The 20,368-nt window shown below is 39.0% G+C and overlaps 2 protein-coding genes across 2 annotated transcripts; both read left to right on the forward strand.

Annotated features, from left to right (window-relative positions):
- The first annotated feature begins 8,336 nt into the window (after positions 1-8,336).
- On the forward strand, positions 8,337-10,672 carry LOC122843309. The gene is made up of 2 exons (XM_044137968.1): positions 8,337-8,738; positions 10,012-10,672. Exons 1-2 carry the CDS (start codon positions 8,337-8,339, stop codon positions 10,531-10,533), a joined length of 924 nt encoding a protein of 307 aa, XP_043993903.1. The 3' UTR covers positions 10,534-10,672.
- Positions 10,673-13,186: 2,514 nt separating this feature from the next.
- LOC122843555 (tapasin-like) lies at positions 13,187-19,974 on the forward strand. The gene is made up of 8 exons (XM_044138372.1): positions 13,187-13,585; positions 14,550-14,741; positions 15,421-15,669; positions 16,094-16,453; positions 17,232-17,555; positions 19,048-19,149; positions 19,274-19,302; positions 19,407-19,974. The coding sequence occupies exons 1-8, from the start codon at positions 13,525-13,527 to the stop codon at positions 19,416-19,418; spliced, it is 1,329 nt and encodes a 442-aa protein (XP_043994307.1). The 5' UTR covers positions 13,187-13,524; the 3' UTR covers positions 19,419-19,974.
- Positions 19,975-20,368: the final 394 nt, after the last annotated feature.

The raw sequence follows: 20,368 nt of genomic DNA on the forward strand, positions 1-20,368 counted from the left end.
AGTTAAAGCTAAATATGTTAACCACAGCAGCTGCCCACCAGAACACCAGGGAAAACGTTCAGCTTCAGATAAATGTTTCCCGGAGGATAGAAGTCCTGCTCGAGATCAAAAGCCTCAAATATGGCTCAGTTGCTCTCTATGTTCCATTGCTTGTAAGTCAAGAGAGCATAAGCAGCCCTTTGCTAGGCTTTAATGTGATACAAGAAACCATAATGGGAAACACTGACCAGACAAACAACATCAACTTGGTGGACTTACTGTAAGAGGCTTTGAGAATCCATAAAAATAGTGTTGAAACTCTAGTCTCTGTGATTTGCACTATGCCATCTCAGAAAGAATCAAAGAGTTCAACAGTGAGAGTGGGAAAGAAGGGTCTTAATGTTCAAAGTGGCCAAATCTGTGAAGTGAAATGTTGCATCAGAACTTTTCCAGGAGGAGTAATGTTGTTTGAACCAGACATACAGAGTGTCGTGCCGGACGGGTTGGAATTATTCCCTGCTCTGGTTGACGTACCTGTTGGCGCTTCAAAAATGGTGAGAATTCCAGTTCAGAATTCAACCAACCATGACATTTTCTTACCTCCGAGGGTAGCTTTAGGAGTCATTGAGGAAATTGATGGAACCAAACCTGTAAACATCTCTCCATCATCTCGTAAACGTGCCAGTGGACAAGATGATCCACTCTTGTGCACCACCCATGTGAACTCATTAAATGATGGGGACTCCACTCAAAAGAGAAACCATACACCTGCTCATTCACAAGAGAAATGGCATCCAAATGTCAACCTGAACCATCTCTCTGAGCATGAACAGGACAGGGTACGCCAAATGTTGTATGAAGAATCAGATGTGTTTGCATCTGAAGAAGGCGACATTGGATGCATCCCTGGTTTACAACTCCAGATTACAATGACAGATAACACCCCTGTCCAAAAAAATTATAACTCCATTCCTCGACCATTTTATAAAGAGGTCAAAGATTATATTTCCAATCTTTTGGATAGAGGGTTGGTCAGAAAGTCAGTTTCAGCCTACTCCTCACCTGTTCTCTGCATGCGAAAGAAAGACCACAGTCTGCGTCTTTGTGTTGACTTCCGTGAGCTCAACCGTAAAACCATTCCTGATCGCCATCCACTACCACGCATTCAAGATCTATTGGACAGTCTTGGAGGAAATTCATGGTTCTCCATTTTAGGCCAAGGAAGTGCATATCACCAAGGGTTTGTGAGTGAGGAGTCAAGGCATCTGACAGCATTTAGCATACCTTGGGGTCTCTACGAATGCATAAGGATTCCATTCGGACTGACAAATGCTCCAGCTGCATTCCAGAGATGTATGGAAGGTGTATTAGAAGGCATCAGGGATGAGTGCTGCGTACCTTATTTAGATGATGTCCTCTGTTACTCAAAAACATTTGAGGAACACGTGGACCATCTGAGACAAGTTTTCTGCAAAATGCGACAACATGGCATCAAACTTCGAGAAGCCAAATGCGAGCTTTTCAAGAGACAAATTCGTTATCTTGGACGAATGGTTTCAGGAGAAGGCGTCCAGATTTACCCAAAACATTTGGAAGCTGTAATAGCTCTGAAGGAGAAGAAGCCTCACACAGTTGGAGAGGTTCGGACATTGCTAGGCTTCCTTAGTTATTATCGATCTTTCATCCAAGATTTCTCACGACTGGCGAGACCTGTTTGAACTCCTTCAAAGCTCAGCCGACAGAAGTAAGACCAACAAGCTCCAGACTTCTAAGGGTCGAGGTTGTAAAATTAAAGAAAACACAGGTCAGCTTCCCTCTCGCACACCTGTGACATGGACAACTGAACATCAAACTGTGCTGTCCAAGCTTGTTGAGATGCTGATTAATCCACCCATCTTAGCCTACCCTGACTTTGATTGTCCATTTGTTTTGCATACAGATGCATAAAATGAAGGACTCGGAGCAGTCTTGTATCAGTCACAAAACAAGAAGCTGCGCGTTATTGGCTATGGATCTAGAACTTTAACACCTTCTGAAAGAAACTATCACCTCCATTCTGGTAAACCTGAGTTCCTAGCACTCAAGTGGGCCATTTGTGATAAGTTTTGAGACTATCTGTATTACGCACCAACATTCACTGTCTATACAGACAACAATCCCCTGACCTATGTTTTGGGTTCTGCCAGGTTAAATGCTGTAGGTCATAGGTGGGTTGGGGAATTAGCCGAGTTCCACTTTGATATTGTAAAACGGGGTCCACGGATGGATTGTAAAGGTGCAGGATAATAACCACTCCAGGAGGGAATAATGTTAATCCTTCTTTAATGAAGATAACCGAACAGGAGTACAGCTGGGCGGTTTATGTGCTCTAACTCCGATGCAGACGAACTTTATGTGTCCACACCAGAGTAAGCGAGTATCCAACAACAACAAAAAAACGTCCCACCCCAAACACCTTCCCCTGGAACACACACCCACTGCATGCAGAGTTCCGTTAACAAGATAAATGCACAGTAACGCACCTAAACTCAGATAGACCTAGCAACCATGGGAAATAGTGCTGGCATAAGCCGAAACATACAAGTACTACAATATCAAGTATAGACTGGGGAAGAGAAATGCTGATGCTGATATGTTGTCTAGATACCCAGTAGGCCTTGAACAGTACATGAAGGATCAAACTGAGACAGTGTCTCCTGAAGTTGTGTGCAGTGTGGCAAGGCAACAAAGCAACATAAAGCAATGATGTTCCCTGGGTTGCTGCATTACAACTCACGGATGAAAATGATGAGACTAACCTACCTGACAGTGTCATGACCATTATCCCTGAAAACATCAGAGCAGCACAACAAGAATATACAGCTATTAAAGAGACTGTATCATTGAAACAAAGAAATTGGAGTCCAAATGAAAAGGATAAAAGAAACATGTGTAAAGAAACAAGGAGACTGTTGTACGAGTGGAACAAGTTAGTCGTGGAGAACGGACTACTTTTCCGGAAAACAGAACTAAACAGACAGCTAGTTCTCCCTGAAAAACTCAAACCACTAGTGTTAAAGAGCTTGCATGACGATATGGGCCATGTCGGTCCTGACAAGGTGATTCATCTTGCTCGAGAACACTTTTACTGGCCGAACATGCAACAAGACATTGAGGATTATGTGACCAAGAAATGTCAATGTATTAAACAAAAACATCCCAATGTCTCACAGAGAGCTCCAATGGGATCCATCACAACTAGTGCGCCATTTGAGTTGGTCTCTATTGATTATTTGCATTTAGAGCCAAGCAAAGGAGGATACGAGTATATCCTGGTTGTCTCTGACCATTTCACTCGATTTGCATAAGCGTACCCAACGAGAAACAAATCCGGAAAGACAGCAGCTGAAAAGCTATTTCAAGATTTCATTCCTCGTTTTGGGTACTGTTGAGACGCTTATCCAGGGTCGCACGTGTACTCATGCACATACAGCTGTATTTCACACATAGTATGTTTCATTTATGCACAGAGAGCTTTTGGAGGAATGAAACTTGACCTTGCATGTTTCACTTTCAAACAAAACTTACACTGACGCCATAATATCAGGTGACTTCTAGGCAGACATTCCTTAGGTGACGTAGTTCATCAGACGACCAGTAAGGCGTGTCTTAGATATAAAGAATGGATCGTCCGTTTTTGATCAGATGCTGTTTAATCCCGGTGTATTCACGTCACAACAAATTAGCCTGTGAGGGTAAGCGTCTCTTTCTTTTTAGCGCTAAAAAGAATAAAATAAGTAAAGTCTGATTATTTGTGTCGGCTGATTTTCTGCACGTGTGATCGCATGGTTCCGATTCATCGATAATACATATAGATCAACAACTTGGTAGCGTAGAGGATGGTTACATGTTGACACACGTGCAGAGTTGTGCAGATTTGGCCAGCCGTTTGGGCTGCTGCGGCCCGGCCGGACAGTGTAACAGGGCCCAAAAAATCTAGTAAGGAAACTTTTTCCTTGAACGCATTTGCATTGTCTGTTGTGGGGCTGCCTAAATTTAAATATCAGACGTAGTAGTTGCTGTGGGGTTCTCGGAGTAAGCTGATTTGTCGGTGTGTGTGTGTGTGTGTGCGTTCATACTGGCGTTTGTTGTGCTTCCGTTTGTTAGTCAAAGTCTCTCATATTCATAGGAAGTTAATTAAAAACAAAATCAAATAAAAATATAAAAATAATAAAATTTAAAAAAAAAGTTTGGTGATTGGCTTATTAGTGAGAGGTGGCCGTCTCCCCCTTGTGACACTCACACACACTTGGCAGGTGTGTGAGTGCGTCGACGCGACCAAGGGTTTGGCTGGGTTTTTGTCGGTTTTTAAATCCCTGAGAAGTGACTAAGCTCCAAAAAAGAACGCGTAGCCAATCTGTGCCCGTTAAAGAAACACAAAAAGTGGTGATAACTGGCCATCATAGGAAAAGAAAAAGAGTAAGAAAATAAAGGTTTAAAGTTGATCGCGATCTGTTCCTGGGACGAAGTATAAGTGAAAAGAGAATAAGAGATTTCTTCTGTGTGGGAAGACGATAAAAGAGTTCTTTTGTGTGGAAAGAACCTACAAGAGTTAGAATAAAAGAGAACGTCCAGGGCTAAAATAGGAGCTGAAAAGCGGGGATCCTTTTATGTGTACTTCTCTGTTTGTTTGTTAGCTCTGCTGCCGAGCGGAGTGCGTGTGTGTCAGCTGTGTGTGTGAGAGCTGCAGACGTTTTTGCTCTCATGTGTTGCTTCTTTGCTTGTTTAATGTTGTGATGTGTTCTGGTGTTTGTGAACTGTAATTTAAACACGAAACAACAAATCGTGTTTAGGTTATCAATTGCGTGCCGTCCCGCCGCCGTGCGGACAGTAAAAGGGGTTTGACTTTGTCTGTGGTGTGTCGTCTCGTCGCCGTACGAGCAGGTGCCGCCGTGCCCACTAAACAAAACATAAGGTGATTTCTGAATTTGCAAAATGGAGAGTGACTCCAGGGATGAGGGTTACGACTCAAAGTGGGGCACAGGCCCTTGGGTGACTCTCGGGGAACAAATAGACGGACTAATGACTTATCTGGCGGAACATGATGAATTCAAAAATAAAAGGGGAAGAACAAAAATAAAACAGAGATACAGAGGCTCTCCGCCGTGTGTGTGAGTAATTAAAAAAAAAAAAAAAAAAAAAGGCAGGGAGGAGAGAAGAGGTGATTCTGGCTCCAGGCATGGCAGACGAGGTCGACAGGGAGAAATTTGATCTAAAATGAGGTATAGGACCTTTGTTTATGCTTGGTGAGCAAATAGACGGAATAACTAGTATAACTAGAAGAAAATCTGCAATCACTACAAGTTTAGCAAAAGATCTAACAAAATTGTATGCTACTAAATTACACCAACTTCAAATTATCAGAGTCTACGCTAATAACAATTTGTAAAACTTTTTTTTTCTTCTCTTTTAAAAAAAAAGAAGAAATATCCTGGTAATACATGCTAGTTTGGAATTAAATTAAACAGCTTTAAGGGCTGAAAATACTTGATACTGAAGTGTTCATATACCATAAAGTATTTGCTGCATTTAAATTGAACAGTTAATTTAGAATTTAATTCTATAAATGAATTTACATTTTATTACAATGGGTGAAGTACTCCAGCAGCAGGTAGTTCAGTTACTGCTGGATTCTAACATATGTCTGAGATAGTTTTAATAAAAATAAACAAATACATAAATAAATAATAAATAAATGAATGTGCGCATTACTAAAAATAGGAACTTGACAACTAAAAGATAAATATTAACATATTAAAAATGTTAACTAATATTGGAAATTTCATGAAGCTTCAATAAAATTGATAATTTGAGCACAGAAAAACAAGAAAAGCAGACTGAAAATTTGTGACTAACTGAAAATCAGATAAATATTTATGTTTCTGTTTGTGCTGCTTTGGTTGATGAAAATTAGTGTGATTATGAGAACAAACAAACCGTACTCAAGCACTGAGTAACTGATGAAGTTATTAATTATTTAATAAATAATAATTATAAAAAGATGTCTACTGCTATAAAATAAAAGATTAAAGGGAAACTTTGATTTAAATAACTGGTTACTTCAAACTGATGATTGTGAATATAAATAACATTTTCTAGACTAAAGTTTAAACTAGGTTTGATTGATTGATTGATTGATTGATTGATTGATGATTATTAAATTCATAAAGACATATTGAATTAGAGGATTTTAGATTTGGTTTAATTTTAGGACGGTAATTTTTGTTTAAAAAGTGTAAAAACCCAAGAAAAAACAATGTTCTGGAGAGGAGCGAACTTTGGGTTGTGTCATCTGTCAGGAATCAGACAGAAGCGTTCCACCTTGATGAATTTGACAACATCTACATGTAAGATTTCTAATTAATTGCCTCTTTGCTAACAGCTCTCCTACAAACAATGTAACTACCAGGTAAAACTAATAATTTGTAAGCATGCCGTGCACACCACAGGACAGGATGAAGCTCTATAAGGGACATAGGTCAGCTGATCAAATGTTAAATAACAAAAGCAGCAACAGGATAACATGGAACTGGGATTCTCTTAAATTAAGATAAAAAAGAGCAAACAATAGATAAAATTGTTCTAGCTGACATGCAGACAAATGCTCCAATAGCAAGATCACAAATGAGAATAATTAAAAGGGGCAACACTGAATGATAATAAAATTTTTCAATTAAAATAAAAACAGAAAGAGGCAGGAGTTTTTACTAAAAGAGACTGAAGACAAAACAGGCAGACTGCAGAGACAGAACTCAGGCAAAGTGAAAAACTATTGTGTTCCTCAGAGGGACAAATAACATAAAATAAAAATAAAAAATTACCAAAAGGGTCATTGCCACCAGCTCTGAACACACTAGCATAAAAATACAGACTTGAATAAATACAGACTTCACTTCCTCCACTATATACTAGAGACGAAACTCGACCTTCTAAGGCAGGGATGTCAAACTCATTTTCGTTTTAGGCCAAATCAAGAACATGAATGCTCTTAAAGGAGCAGTTGTACTAGAATGTATAGATAAAAGCCGTTCAGAAACTGTTAAAATATCAAGCATTTCTTAAATATCATTGAAATTTTTTGATTTTTTGCAATAAAAAGTGTTTGTGGTAGTAATTTGGAAATATTTGCACTTATTTATGACGGTAAATTTGACTTTTTATTACTCGCTGTACAGGTCATGTAATGGGACATCAATTAGGTTTGAGGCAGCTGTTTAGTTCAAGTAAGGAAGTTTCACACTTTTTTATTAAAACTGCAAAAACTCCCAATTATTTGCTCAGAAAAGTGCAGGGATTTGTTGATTTTGGTGAATTTCCCTGATAATTCTAAGAGAAACTGGAGCGACGTATTGATATAATTTGGCAGTAAACGTATAGAACTGCATTAATTTGATTGATAACATAATATTTAAGCACACTTAGTGTTTAGTTTAGAATCTGGAGGGCCGCACAAACCCACAGTGGCCCGGATTTGGCCCATGGGCCTTCAGTTTGACACGTGCTCTAAGGGGATATATCCCGTAATTAATATCACAGAAGGAACTTTGACAGTCCAGGGGGAACTGCTACCCCACAAAACTTCAGGAGTCCACACTGGGAATAGAACCCCATCCTCCCCAAATCCCATGGTTTGGTCCCAGCTAAATGACATTATATCTAGAAACCTGGCTCAGACAAACTACAGTTAATCTTAAAGGTCCATACACAAACTTAATTGAAATGTTTAAAGAAGCAGTTTTAAAAGGCGTCCCTGAATATGTTATGCAGTCTATAAAACACAATCAAGATCTTGCAGGGTGTGAACATGTGAGATGGGAAAGACACCTGCTTCCTCACCTCTTAAAGGCGCAGGACGAATTAAATAAAAAAAAAGTAAACAAGAACATGAGATGGTTGCAGCAGCATCTTCTCAAAATAAATCTACACAGGGTAAAATTCCAAATTACTGGCAAAACTCTAATCATACTGGGGGGGGGGGACTGGTTCCTCCTCCTGCTTTTTCTTTTTCATATCCTCAAACAGATACAGAGCGTTTCCTCGTGGACGGGGATGGCGTTTGGCTGGATGTGGATGGGGAGCCATGGGGCAAGGTCACGGAGCACGAGGCCAAGGACCAAAGGAACTTGACGTGCTACCAGTGCAGACATTTTGGACACTGGGCCAAACACTGTGTGAACATACCAAAGACTGCCAGGTATGATCCCCAACAATCCTTATGTGATTCCTGGACCTTGCTTTCAGGGGATACTGAGGCCACACAGAACATCTACTGACACACTGCTGAGGACCCCGGAGACAATGTGGGTACAGCAGACCCCATGTTGTCTGCAACAGTGGAAGGAAAACACACAGACTTCCTGGTTGACACCGGAGCCACACATTCCACTCTGAACTCTGATCCTCCTTTTTCTCTGACATCAAGAACTGTGTCTTTAACAGGGTTCTTAGGGACTGAACAGAGTCTGCTGTTCACGATGCCTCTGACCTTCATCTTGGTTAATCAGAATATGAAACATTCTTTTGTAAGTTCTCCTACGACTCCCATGAATTTGCTTGGGCGACACTTGCTGATAAAGATGGGAGCAACAATCATGTGCTCGGCTGATGGAATAATTGTTGCTTTTCCTGATGGCACCTCCCTTCTTTGTGGAAATTTCCAAACAGAAGGACAGTATCTGATCCAGCCAGTGGTGTCTGAGTTTGCTGACATCTATTGGGAACTGTTACGGAAAATTATTATTTTGGAGTGCTTAATACAGCTAATCTTACCCCAGATGTAAAGGTTATAATGAACAGTCTGATTTTGAACAAATTTCTTAATATTAAACAGGCTTGTGTAAAGGATTTGAAACTAAAACTACTCTATCGGTAAATATTTAGAAGTAGGTCAAATCTGTGATCTCTGTGAGGTTCCTCCTGCTGTGTTATCAGAGGTCAGGAGGCCATAAAATTTGTATTGCCTGTGAAACAGAACTCTGTTGGGTTCACAGAACATCAAACGTCTTTTAATCACATCTGGCATGGTTTAAACTAAAATGCAACATAGAATGTTGAGATAATTAACATTTTTCTAAGTATTAATAGCAAGTTTTTAACCAAAGTGCATTATCTAAGTTTAGAATGGTGAATGCTGAATGTATTTGAAAATTGTACTGTCTATGATAATATCTGAACCAAATGGAAATTGTTTCAATGAAAATGTGTTGTTTAGTATTAGAAAATTGTTTGAATGTTATGTTTTATAGGTTAGAAAAGGAATTGTACCTCATTTTGTGCTGTTGATTGTATGTGATAAAGCAAGGACTTAAATCTTTGGAAAATGCTGAATGCAGTAGACCAGGATTAGGTTTGTGAAGATAATCTTTTACTGAGCTTAACTTTGTGAAGGAGACACTCCGAATTTCACAGGTATCTGTGAAGTCTTGTTGTATGCTTTTATTTGCCCAAATGGCCTTAGAGCCCAGAAGACCAGGATGCAGCTGCTTGCTCCATTGTTCTTCCAGAGAGCAAATGGCCTTTGATCTCTGGCGTGAAATTAAGGGAAGGTCTAAGTTCCTCTGAGTGTCCAGGGGAGCTCCTGGTTGGTCGAACCAGGGGTACGCCTTAATTGAATACATTAACAAGGAGAGAAACGCCTTCACTATAAGAGATCGAACACGATAATAATAATTCAGATTGCTGCCCATATTCTGCCTTTTTCGGCAACAGCTTTCTCCAAAGACGTCTTTGCCTTTTCTTTCTTTGTCCCTTTGTCTTTTAATTCTTTTGTCTCAGGTAACGAATGTATTTCTCTGTAACTCTGAAGTTTCCTTGTTAATTCATACGGTGTTTGCCTATTGGATTAAACTTTGTAACTCTGTGACGTCATCACGCCTCGTCGTTCCTGATTGCCACACGCTGCTCGCTGGAAGGACCCGGGAAAAATAGGAAGAAAGAGAGAGCCAAGCTTTTTTCCAAATTAAGCTAACTTAGTAACTTTTTTCCTTAACAGAACTTTTAACAAATTTACCCTACAGCAGCCTAAAGTCAACATTCGTGGCCTGGAAGCCCTGGCTCCTGTGTCTGCGTTTCTGTGTCCCTCCTCCGGATCCACCATGCGTGGCCCTGTTCTGCGACAGAGATGTCTCTGAATGGTACCAGGAACCTTTACTTTCCACTTTGGAGGAAACAACCTGGCAGGTAAAAGTCTCGGACATTTATGTAGCTCCGGTTGGTGTAGCTGCTGTTGTCCCTTTCGCAGAAAAACAATCAGAATGGTATTCAATGTCTCACATTTCTCTCTGTTTGCACCCTGAGCACCAAGTGAAAGAATTGGGCGTGATGATGAAACGTTCCCTCGCAGCCACAGATTCGATTGCCACAGCAGCACTAGGTTTGTTTTTCTCCCGCTCTCTTGAAAAATATAAGATCAGTCATTCTGGATCTCATCACATAATAAATCTTAAAGTAAAATGTACTACAATTTTCCATAAATTCGTGACATTAGGCATTCTGATGAGACTCCTTGCTTTGTAAAATTAACAATCTTCAAACATATCTCCCAGCATACCTACATTTCTTTATTAAATGCTTTTCTTTATATTGTTTGGTAAGACATTCCAATTTAATCTGTCATATTTCCATTAACTGTGAGCATAAAATTATTATCATTACTAGACTTAAAGACTTTAGTTATGTGTTTCACTTTTTGAACTGATTTACTAAAATAAATTAACATCTAATATGCAATGCACATAAATATTTTTAACATTGACTGTTCCCTCATAATAGATTCGATTTTAGTTTAACCAGGTTTTGCAAGATATTTTGCAGGACTGCCCACTAGACCTTTTGCTTGCTGCACCAACTACGGCGACCTGCGTTAAAGCCACCTCTCTGGTTTTGCAGCGCCTGCGTCAAACAGATTTTAAGGTCAGTAAAAACAAATTGCAGATTGCACGAAAACAGGTTATGTTTCTGGGTAGAATAATTTCTGCAGGAACGACTGGCATGTCCCCATTGAACAAGCTTTTGCCTCTCTCAAACAACACATGGCGTCAGCTGCAGAGCTCTCCGTCCCTGACTACACTACAGTTCTTTTTGGATGTTTCTGTAACAAAACTGGCGGTTAAAGGTGTTTTGTTTCAGAAAAAGGGGGAGGAGAAGGCATCACCCTTGTACGCAACAGGCAGCTGGGATACCTGATACAAAAACTGAACACATAGTCATGGGACATTCACTGAGTTTCACCATGACAGCATTGAGACAACAAACACTTTCCAAAGTCCTGAAAGCTCCAAACATTTCATTCACACACCAAGACATAAATATGGCAGACTGTTTTTCAGAAGGAGAACCACACGTGTGTGCAGACCTGGTGGCAAAGACAGACAAGGTAACACCAGGACTTCAGCAGCTCCTCTGCTGGGACCAGAGGTGAGACAGTTCTTTACAGATGGTTGTTTCAGAAACGACACACAAGGGTTAAGAGCCTGGAAGAGGTGGTGAGATGCCAAAAGGGGGCGCCACCTGAAGAGAAAAACGTGAAACAAATGGGTGCTGTGTGGGCCGGATCCGTGACAGTTGGTGTAACATCACATTCCCACAGCACTTAATAGGCTAGAGATGGGATATTTTATCTATGCAGGGGTAATAAACTAATTGAGAGAATATAGACAGGTGTGACAGGTGTCTGTGCTATGGTGAGACTTAGAGCCTGTGTCATCATGGTAGGTGAACAACAACCTCTGAATCACAGCATCTTTTCACAGGTCAAGTGCAGCGCAACTGTGGAGCTGCAACTTTCCAGAGTTTAAATGTAAAAAGTCCAATCCTTTCTTGGTGTGCCCAAATGAAAATAAGGCATCTGGACACACGTAGAAACTGGTTGACATCAACAGAGACTAGACGACACAATTTTGAGTTAAGTGTGCAGAGCTCATTAAAACAAATTAATCCTGTTGACTTCTTAAGATTTGGCCAGTATCATTGCATTGTGTTAAGACTGAATTTTGTGCCTCACTGTTTTAAAATGGAGTACAGAAGTTGACATTTCCATACTTGTAAATGACAAACAGGATGTGCAGTGTAATGAAAAAATATATAGTTCACAAGACATCCAAAGATAAACACTCTTGAAAAGAAAACTTTAAGGCTTTATGTTTTAGATAAAAACAGAAGCTGCATTAATCAGATCAATGAGTCACAATGAATCTGCTTCAATTATAATGAAACAAAACTAAAACCTTTCTTCTTTGTAAACATTGGTGCAGTTTCTCTGGTATACAGCAGAACAACTGACCTGACATCACTAGCAGATCCTACATGGCAGGTTATAAAAACCTACATGGCTCATCAACTGATCATTGTTACTGGTTGTGTTAGAGCGCCACCATCAGGGCTGCCTGGGAACATCCTCTAGTCTAGGTTTCGTTTTACTATAAAGCCAAAATGATTCATGCAAATATTGGCACACAAAAGAGGAAGTATTGGTCACCTTGGTAACTATCTGATTAACCTTTGTCAGGACAGAGAAGTTTGTTGTCTGCCTTGTTAAACCACATTTCCCCAGGAATAACAGAAACAAAGCGCAGAAAAATATCCTAAAACCTCCAGCTTTAATGGAAACCGATAACTAAAGCACCAGCCTGCTTACATTTTTTACAATCTAAATTACTGTGCATAAAAACTTTCTTCTCATTTTTATATTCATTGTATGGATTAAATGCGCAGCTTTGCATTTTATAGGACTCTTGAAAGAGAGATTGCGGAAAGCATGAGCTGTTTAAGGCAGGAGATGGAGAAAGAACCGTCAACAAGAGAGTATGAAAATAAACAAAAACATTCTATAGCAAAAAGAATAACATGTAGAAATGACTGTATTAAAAAGTTAGACAATTTTTAATATTTAGGAATTTCTTGATGTTTCTGTTTCTCTTGTCCTTATGTAACCTCAGTTCGCTCAGGCCGGATTCCACTCCAGATGCCTTGTTCCCTCTCCTCACACATAAATTCAATATCTCATTTCTAAATAAAGTATTAAGTCTTGTAAATATTAGTTATTTATAGTTAGAGCAAAATAAACTTGAAAACGATCAGCTTTTAGCCTCTCAATTAGCGCAGAGAGCAGAGATTGATTACAGGGGAAAGTACGAAGCGGAATTCGTCACAAACTTATTTCTGGGGTAAAGTCGCCCTCTGGTGGCGACGTTAAGAACTGCGTTATGTCCATCTGAAATTATTGCAAGGGTCAACTTAAAAATGGGGGTTATGTCTATGTATTTTTCTTAATTTAGTTTCCGTTTGGTTTTTATGAGTCGTATTTAAATGTAATTTTAAGTAATTATTTGTAATAGTATAATATAATGTGAGTGTTTATTTGTCCCAAGCTAGCTGACGTTGTCAGCAAAGTGAAAGTAAAAATGCTAGCGCTGGGTTTTCTGGGGGAAAACCAGCCATTTAATCTATTTTACTCCATGAGTTGGTTGTAAAGAAAGAGACTGGAGTGCAAAGAAATAGAGGGCAATCATGACGGACTTTTCTACAATTTATAAACTGTCTATTATCGCCTTCATCGGCTTTATCCAAGGTAAGCTAAACAATGTAATTTCTGCTGATTTACTGTCCTAAAATATTTCAGGAAACATAAACATATATCTGTGGATGCACTAGCTGGACATAATAAACAAGTACATTTTCATTCAAAACCGAGCTTCGACTGACTTCACTTTATTCTAAGCAATGCAGAACAGCGTAAGTAGATTGGAGTGCAGCCCAAACGGGAAAGTTTAATAAAATGACCAACGCCTTAATGTTTAATAGAGATCCATATGTTTGCCGAATTTTGCTCAACGCTCCCAAAATTTTAATAAACTTCAAATTAATTACTCTGGAGTTCTCTTTTTGCTCTAAATGTAACTAATTTGTAAAATTAAGTATTTATAAATAGAGTCTGGAGTGCAACCTTCACCGTCTATTACTGCTAAAAAAAAATCCCTTATTTGTTCACCCAAAGCAAAAGTCATTAGAAATTATTTAATTAAATATTTTTATTTTGAACAAAAAAATCGGACAACCTAGTTGGATTTGGAAGATGTGAAAACCGAAAGGAATAAATTTTGGCCTGGAGAGAATTGCACTTCTACTTTTCTTTTTGAAGGTCAGTTTTTACTGCTGGGGATAAATTTATAGCTGACAATATCTTTCATTACAGGCTTTCAGACTTCCTCTAACAGCTATTAATCTACAGTTCATCCATTGACTAGTTTTTCAATTAACCAAGTTAGACAATGTTTCCTCCTAAATTTAAAAGCAATTTTACTCTACCAAAGATTTTTATAAAAACAGTTTTTGTATTTATGTATTTATCAACTAACTAGTAAGATGTAAGCAAAGATTTGCACATTAAAGACATTGTTTTAAGAGATATATGTATTTTTAAATCTGCAACAGGTTTGCTAAAATGAAAAAGCTACAAAAACATACTCTTTGGTCCTTTTGACCATACTTATATTTACTGTGTCTTTAGTGATTGTTAAATCTCTTGTGTGAAGGCTGCAGCTGCACCTGTCCAGTGATGGAGTGCTGGTTCGTTCAGGAGAAACCAGGCAGAGGAGGAGGACTGACAGGAGCCACAACGCAGGAGAAATCTCTGCTTCACATCAGGACCGACAAGCAGAGTGAAGCAGCAGGAAGCCAGAGCCATGCATCTGGTATCGACCCCAGCAGAGTTTATGTTGTAACAGGTCAGTTCAACATGAATCCCACAATATCCGTTTGGTTCCATCGTTTTCCTGATTGTCTTGTGCATAAATAACAAATGTTCTGAAATTACAAAATTGTTTAAACCTTAGAAAACGGTGAATATGAGAGATGAGAGATGTGCTGTTATTCTCCATGATTATAATTATTCCTGAGAGTCATTAAATGGTTACACACCAACCTGAGTATTACTGTCTGCAAAATAATTTAATATTTAATCTCAATATTTCTGTAAAAATCAGAAGTATGTACTACTAAATCCAAGAAGAAAACCTGCTAATTACTGGAAAAGACTCGAGTTGAAGGTTTTAGGTTTACTTTCTAGCAGGAAACCAGAGAGACAATAAATGGTTTAGATTAAAGCGTATCAATGTGTAAGAATAGCCTAGTCAAAGTCCAGATCTAAATCCAAATGATTATATCATGGAGTTGTTTTGCAAAGAAAAACGTTTCTGAGGTTCTGATTACAAATTTCATTCCAATTTTCTTTCATTTTGCCATTATGTTGTACTATGTACTACACTTATCAATCCTAATGAAATATTCAGGGTTTATTTATAAACACAATAAGAGTCTCTTCACACTGAGATCAAACCAGAATGTTCTGAGCAGATTTCCAGCTGCTTTTTGTTAACCATGACTCTTTTTCTCCTCCGCTCTCAGACCCTTCTGCCAACCTCTGCCACGTCTCTCTCAACCCCCCCGGAGGCTCCATCCAGAAGCCTCAGTGTGAGATCAACCCGTTCCTACCGGGGCCGTCCAGCCTCAAATGGGTCGCCTCCCTGACGGAGTCGGCCCTCAGCCCCGTCTACCTGCAGGCCGACTGGTTCTCGGCGTCCTTCCAGGGCCTGGACCAGCAGCTCGGCGTCTCCACCATCTCCAGAGCTCCAACAGGAACTAAAGAACACGACGGTAACCAGTTTCCTCATCACCAGTCCAGATTTTTGCTTTTAGGGGGAACAGACTGTAGAAGGGGGCTACAGTAAAATTGTGATATCATCTAAATGCCCTGCAGTTTTAGATTATCATCAGCAGTGGGTAAAAACTTCAATGACAAAACTATTTATTTACCCAAACAAAACTTATTGAAATTAAGCTTGAAAACAATCAGCAAAAAGAAATTATTATTGTCAGTTATAAAAAAAGAAAAAAACAAACAAACTGAATGGCAGCTCTGGTGGGCGTGGCCAGGCAGGATGGCCAATCGGGTAGCTCCAATCGGGTAGCTCGTGGCCACGCCCCCAGGTTTTAGCCACGCCCCCTGCTGTCACTATACAAGTATTAATGTTAAAACCCTTATTTCTGTCTCATTCATTTGAGCTTCTTGTTTCCTCAGTAATCCTGAGCATCACCAGCAGAACCATGTCAGCCAAGTCCAGACTTGGGGAACCGGTCACTCTGGACTGCAACTTCTGGGTCGACCCGTCCACTCCTGTGTCCACGTTGGGCTTTGCGGTGGAGTGGCGGTACCAGACCAGAGGGGACGGCCGGCTGGTTCTAGCTTACGACGGGAAGTTGGACCGCCTGGCTGACACTCATGAGACCGGAGCCTTTCTGGACTTTGAGGCTCTGCATGAGAGAGGAAACGCCTCCCTGGTTCTGGAGGAGGCTAAGGTCCGACACTCTGGGACGTACATCTGCACCATTTACCTGCCATACCTGCTGGCTCAGGTGGCGATGGAGCTGGAGATCGTAGGTGAGGAAAACACCTGGAAACATCTGGACAGTTTGTAGAAACTAATCCTGTTAACGCATGAGATTAATCTGGAAAGTTTAATGTGTTAATGTTACATAATGCAGATTAAACATATTAATCTGCATTAATATGTTTAATCAGACATTAAACATTAATATATTTAATGTCTGATTAAACATATTAATGTTTAATCTGATGCCTAATGCATTATGTTATGGATTAAACATAATCTGCAATATGTTTAATACAGATTAATCATATTAATCTGCATTAACACGATTAATGCCCTTTTAGAGCTTTAATCGTCCCTAAAAGGGCCCTCAGAGGGTCACCTAGTTAAAATCAACGAGTTACACCGTCTTATACTGCGTTCAACAATCCAGAGTCACAAACATGCCGCCGTGTATTACAGCCACTTTAGATAGAAAAAAAAAATAGATGGAGTAAATTTCTGCTAAAAAACTCAAAAACTTTAAATTTTCAGAGTTTCAGCAGTCAAACATTTTCAAAACAAAATGACTTCATTTAAACGTTCCTGAATATAAAACCCTGGAAAACTGAGACGTTTAGTTTGAGACAATGTGAGATTCTTTTAAAAATTTTTTGAAATGTTGCATATTTACATTTTAAGCTTTCAAAGTTCAGCAAAGTGATTGGTTATGATTAATCACAGCACTAGATTATGATGTGATTACATGTTTGAATTAATTAACAGCACTAGTGGAAATATTCTTAAAACATTTAAATAAAAATCCCTCCTTCCTCTCCTCTCCACCAGAGCCTCCGTCTCTCTCCATCCATCCTTCCCCGCTGCCCCTCGCTGTTCCGGGTCAGACCCTGAACCTCCAGTGTGAAGCGTCGGGTTTCGCTCCGCTCCCTCTGGAGATGAGCTGGGAGTTTAAAGGAGCCGACGGGAAGTCCAGATCTCTGGGATCAGGCAGGATGTCGGGACACCGGCAGGCCTGGGACGGCACCTACAGCCAGAGCAGCCGGCTGGAGCTGGACACGTCCAAACTGGACCTGGGCCGAGGAGGAGAGGTCACCTGTGTGGCGGTTCATGCAGGAGGAACTCGACGGGCCAGCGTGACCCTCAACGTTATCGGTGAAAACCTACATTCAAATAAAACATCTTACCAAGTATTTTTATCCAACTTCTAATGCAAATATCTAAGCACACTGAAAATTATGCAAAACTAACTTACAGGGAACTTTTCAGCCAGATATGAGCTTGTTTTATGACAATAATTTCTTAATGTTGGTCAAAATTAGGAGCTTCATTGGCAGATTATTTCATTTATATCAACACATTTTCACATGTAAGTTAGTTTGTCTCATTTCTACTGTGCTAAAATATTTCCACTAGAAACTAGACCAAACATATTTGGTAGGATTCAGAGTACTGAGCTTTTTGATCAGATAAAAATATTCTTCTGCTCTTTATTAACATTTCAGTTTGAAGTTGAGACAAGAAAAATATGTACTTGATTGACTGGTCACTGCAGCTTTATTACCTCTGTATCAGAGAAGCAACTGTTGCTGTTCATCAATCAGGGAAGGTTAATAAGACCATTAAAAATAAATATATTCCTAAATGAAGTAGATATTCCTGTGAATTCTAGTTGTAACACTCAATCAACTAGAGTTACAATGTTCAGTTTTAAATGTAATTACAAAACAATTAGAAAAAGGCTGAACAAGTATGGAGGGGAAAGTTCCTCTTTAAAAACAATTTGCATCTGGTTGAACCAAAACATTTTTACATCAATGTCCTTCAGACAAATGAAACCAACATGGAGAATCTTGACCAAAGAACAGAGAATATCAGCACTAATATTTCACAAACAACAGTGAAGCACGGTGGTGGAGGGGTAATGATTAGTGCTTATTGTTCAGCCAGAGGACTGGTGAAGCTGGAGATTGGGCCAAACTGAGCCATCAGATGGACAATGATCCAACAAACAGGAACAAATCTGCAAAAGAACAGCTGACAATGGAAAGAACCAAGGTGTCTAGTCAAAGTCCAGACCTCAGTTTTATTGGAATGTTGTGTTGGGACCTGAAGAGAGCTGTTCAGAAATATGGCTGTAAATATCAATGAACTAAAAACAAATTTTAAAGAAAAAAGTCTAAAAATCCCTTTAGAATCCGACAGAATCAAACTCTTCAGAGTTAATGTGGCTAAAGTTGATTCTACAAGCTGAAGATCTCCTGGTTCACACAGTTTCTCTGTTTGGCTTCAGACTGTAGGTGTGAAGTCTGATGTTTGGTTTTCAGAACAGAAAACAATTTATAAAACATTACCACTAATTATTAACATTTAGACAATTAAAAATAAATTAAACTGTTCAAAAACTTAATTAACATGATAAGATAATTTATTAGTCTCCCGAAGCAGAAACTTATCCAGGAAACAGGAACGAGGTTGCAATACAACAATTAGAACAATACTTACAAAAAAAACAATACCCATAAATACATAAAAGTAACATCAATTCATGAGCAGCTCCTCTTCCTGTCACAGCAGAGCTGCTCCATCTTGCAGATAGAAAATCAGTTTGGATTTAAATATATTTTGTGTTTTTCCTTCTTCTCAGGGTTCAGCAGCCCCTCCATCGAGGACTCCATGGCGATGGTCGGTGTGGCGCTGGTTCTCTACGGACTCATCAAGTTTGTCTCATGGAGTTTCACTGGATCAGGTAGAAAAATGGTTTTCTGCTACTTGAACGAAATAAAAAGGAATTTTATAACTTTTTCCTTTGCAACTAATTCAAATGTTCAGAATCCTTTCATGATTTTAATGTTTTCATTTTCTGCTGTTAGGGTCAAATAAAGCTGATGGAGAAGACAAGGTAATAACATTTAAAACATGTTTTTATAAAATTTATGTTTTTCCACATGCCTGAGCAGCTGTTTGATGCTACATGGTGTGACCAGGTTTTTCTTCTCCTTACAGAAAACAAAGTAAAGATGACAGAAGTCGACTGATTAGAAATTTGTTGAACTGGTGAAACGTTTCATACATTCGATGGGATTTTAGCAGCAGCTCCACGTCTTCATGCAGATTAATTTTTAAGTTTTTCACAACCTACAGCCTGGTGGCACATCTGTGCAGAATTTAATGCTTGTATATTTCTAATGTTTTGTGGTGTAAATTTCCTGTTTGGGGGGAAAATAACTTCTTCATGGTTGAACATTTGTTTGTATATATTTGACAAAAATTCTCCTTTATTTTTTGAGTTTGTTACAAACACTGGAAATTGGCCGCAAAGGAAAATGTATTTTAGATTGATGCTTTTAGCTTCATTTGGTGAATAAAGTCACCAGTTGAAGGTTATCTTTAGTTTATAACATGATGTTGAATTTGTTGGTTCTTACTGACGCTCTGACCAGCTGAGTGCAGCATCATGATCTGATTGAAGAAATGTGAAGAATACAAACAGAGTCCATCATTTTAATTCAGGGAAACTTTCGCTGTTATTGAATTCTGCATTTTCTCTGAAATAAAAGTCTTTTGAAACAACCACTTATCTAATTTCCAGTCTTTCATTTTTTGAGCCTTTAAAGATTAAATGCAGCATAAAGTGTATGGTGGTGTTGCTGTTGTGAATTTGTAACGTTTCATTTTAGACACAATGACAATCGTGTTTTAAACAAAGACAAAATTTTCACAAATAAAATGAAATACTTCTGTGAATAACATGTTAGTATGAGGTATAGAGGTATATTACAAGTCCATTCTACATAGAAAAAGTAGTAAAATGGGAAACAGTTAAGACAGCAATGTTCAGAGAAAATAAAAATTTAAAACTTCTATCTCAAATGCTACAGGTCTTTGCGTGTTAAAGTGAAAAGCTTAAGTGACTCATTTGACTTCTAATCAGACAGAAAAATCCTTTAAGATGATATGAAACATCA

The sequence above is a fragment of the Gambusia affinis genome, linkage group LG14, assembly GCF_019740435.1.
Source record: "Gambusia affinis linkage group LG14, SWU_Gaff_1.0, whole genome shotgun sequence".
Classification (NCBI taxonomy): Eukaryota; Metazoa; Chordata; class Actinopteri; order Cyprinodontiformes; family Poeciliidae; genus Gambusia; species Gambusia affinis.

Bases quoted from the DNA above. Each gene is read 5' to 3' on its own strand.
- LOC122843309 (XM_044137968.1), top strand. From the start codon at position 8,337: ATGTTGTCTGCAACAGTGGAAGGAAAACACACAGACTTCCTGGTTGAC. The intron at 8,739-10,011 runs CTGTTACGGAAA...TCCTTAACAGAA, and splicing joins TTGCTGACATCTATTGGGAA to CTTTTAACAAATTTACCCTA.
- LOC122843555 (XM_044138372.1), top strand. From the start codon at position 13,525: ATGACGGACTTTTCTACAATTTATAAACTGTCTATTATCGCCTTCATC. The intron at 16,454-17,231 runs GTGAGGAAAACA...CCTCTCCACCAG, and splicing joins GATGGAGCTGGAGATCGTAG to AGCCTCCGTCTCTCTCCATC. The intron at 19,150-19,273 runs GTAGAAAAATGG...TTCTGCTGTTAG, and splicing joins ATGGAGTTTCACTGGATCAG to GGTCAAATAAAGCTGATGGA.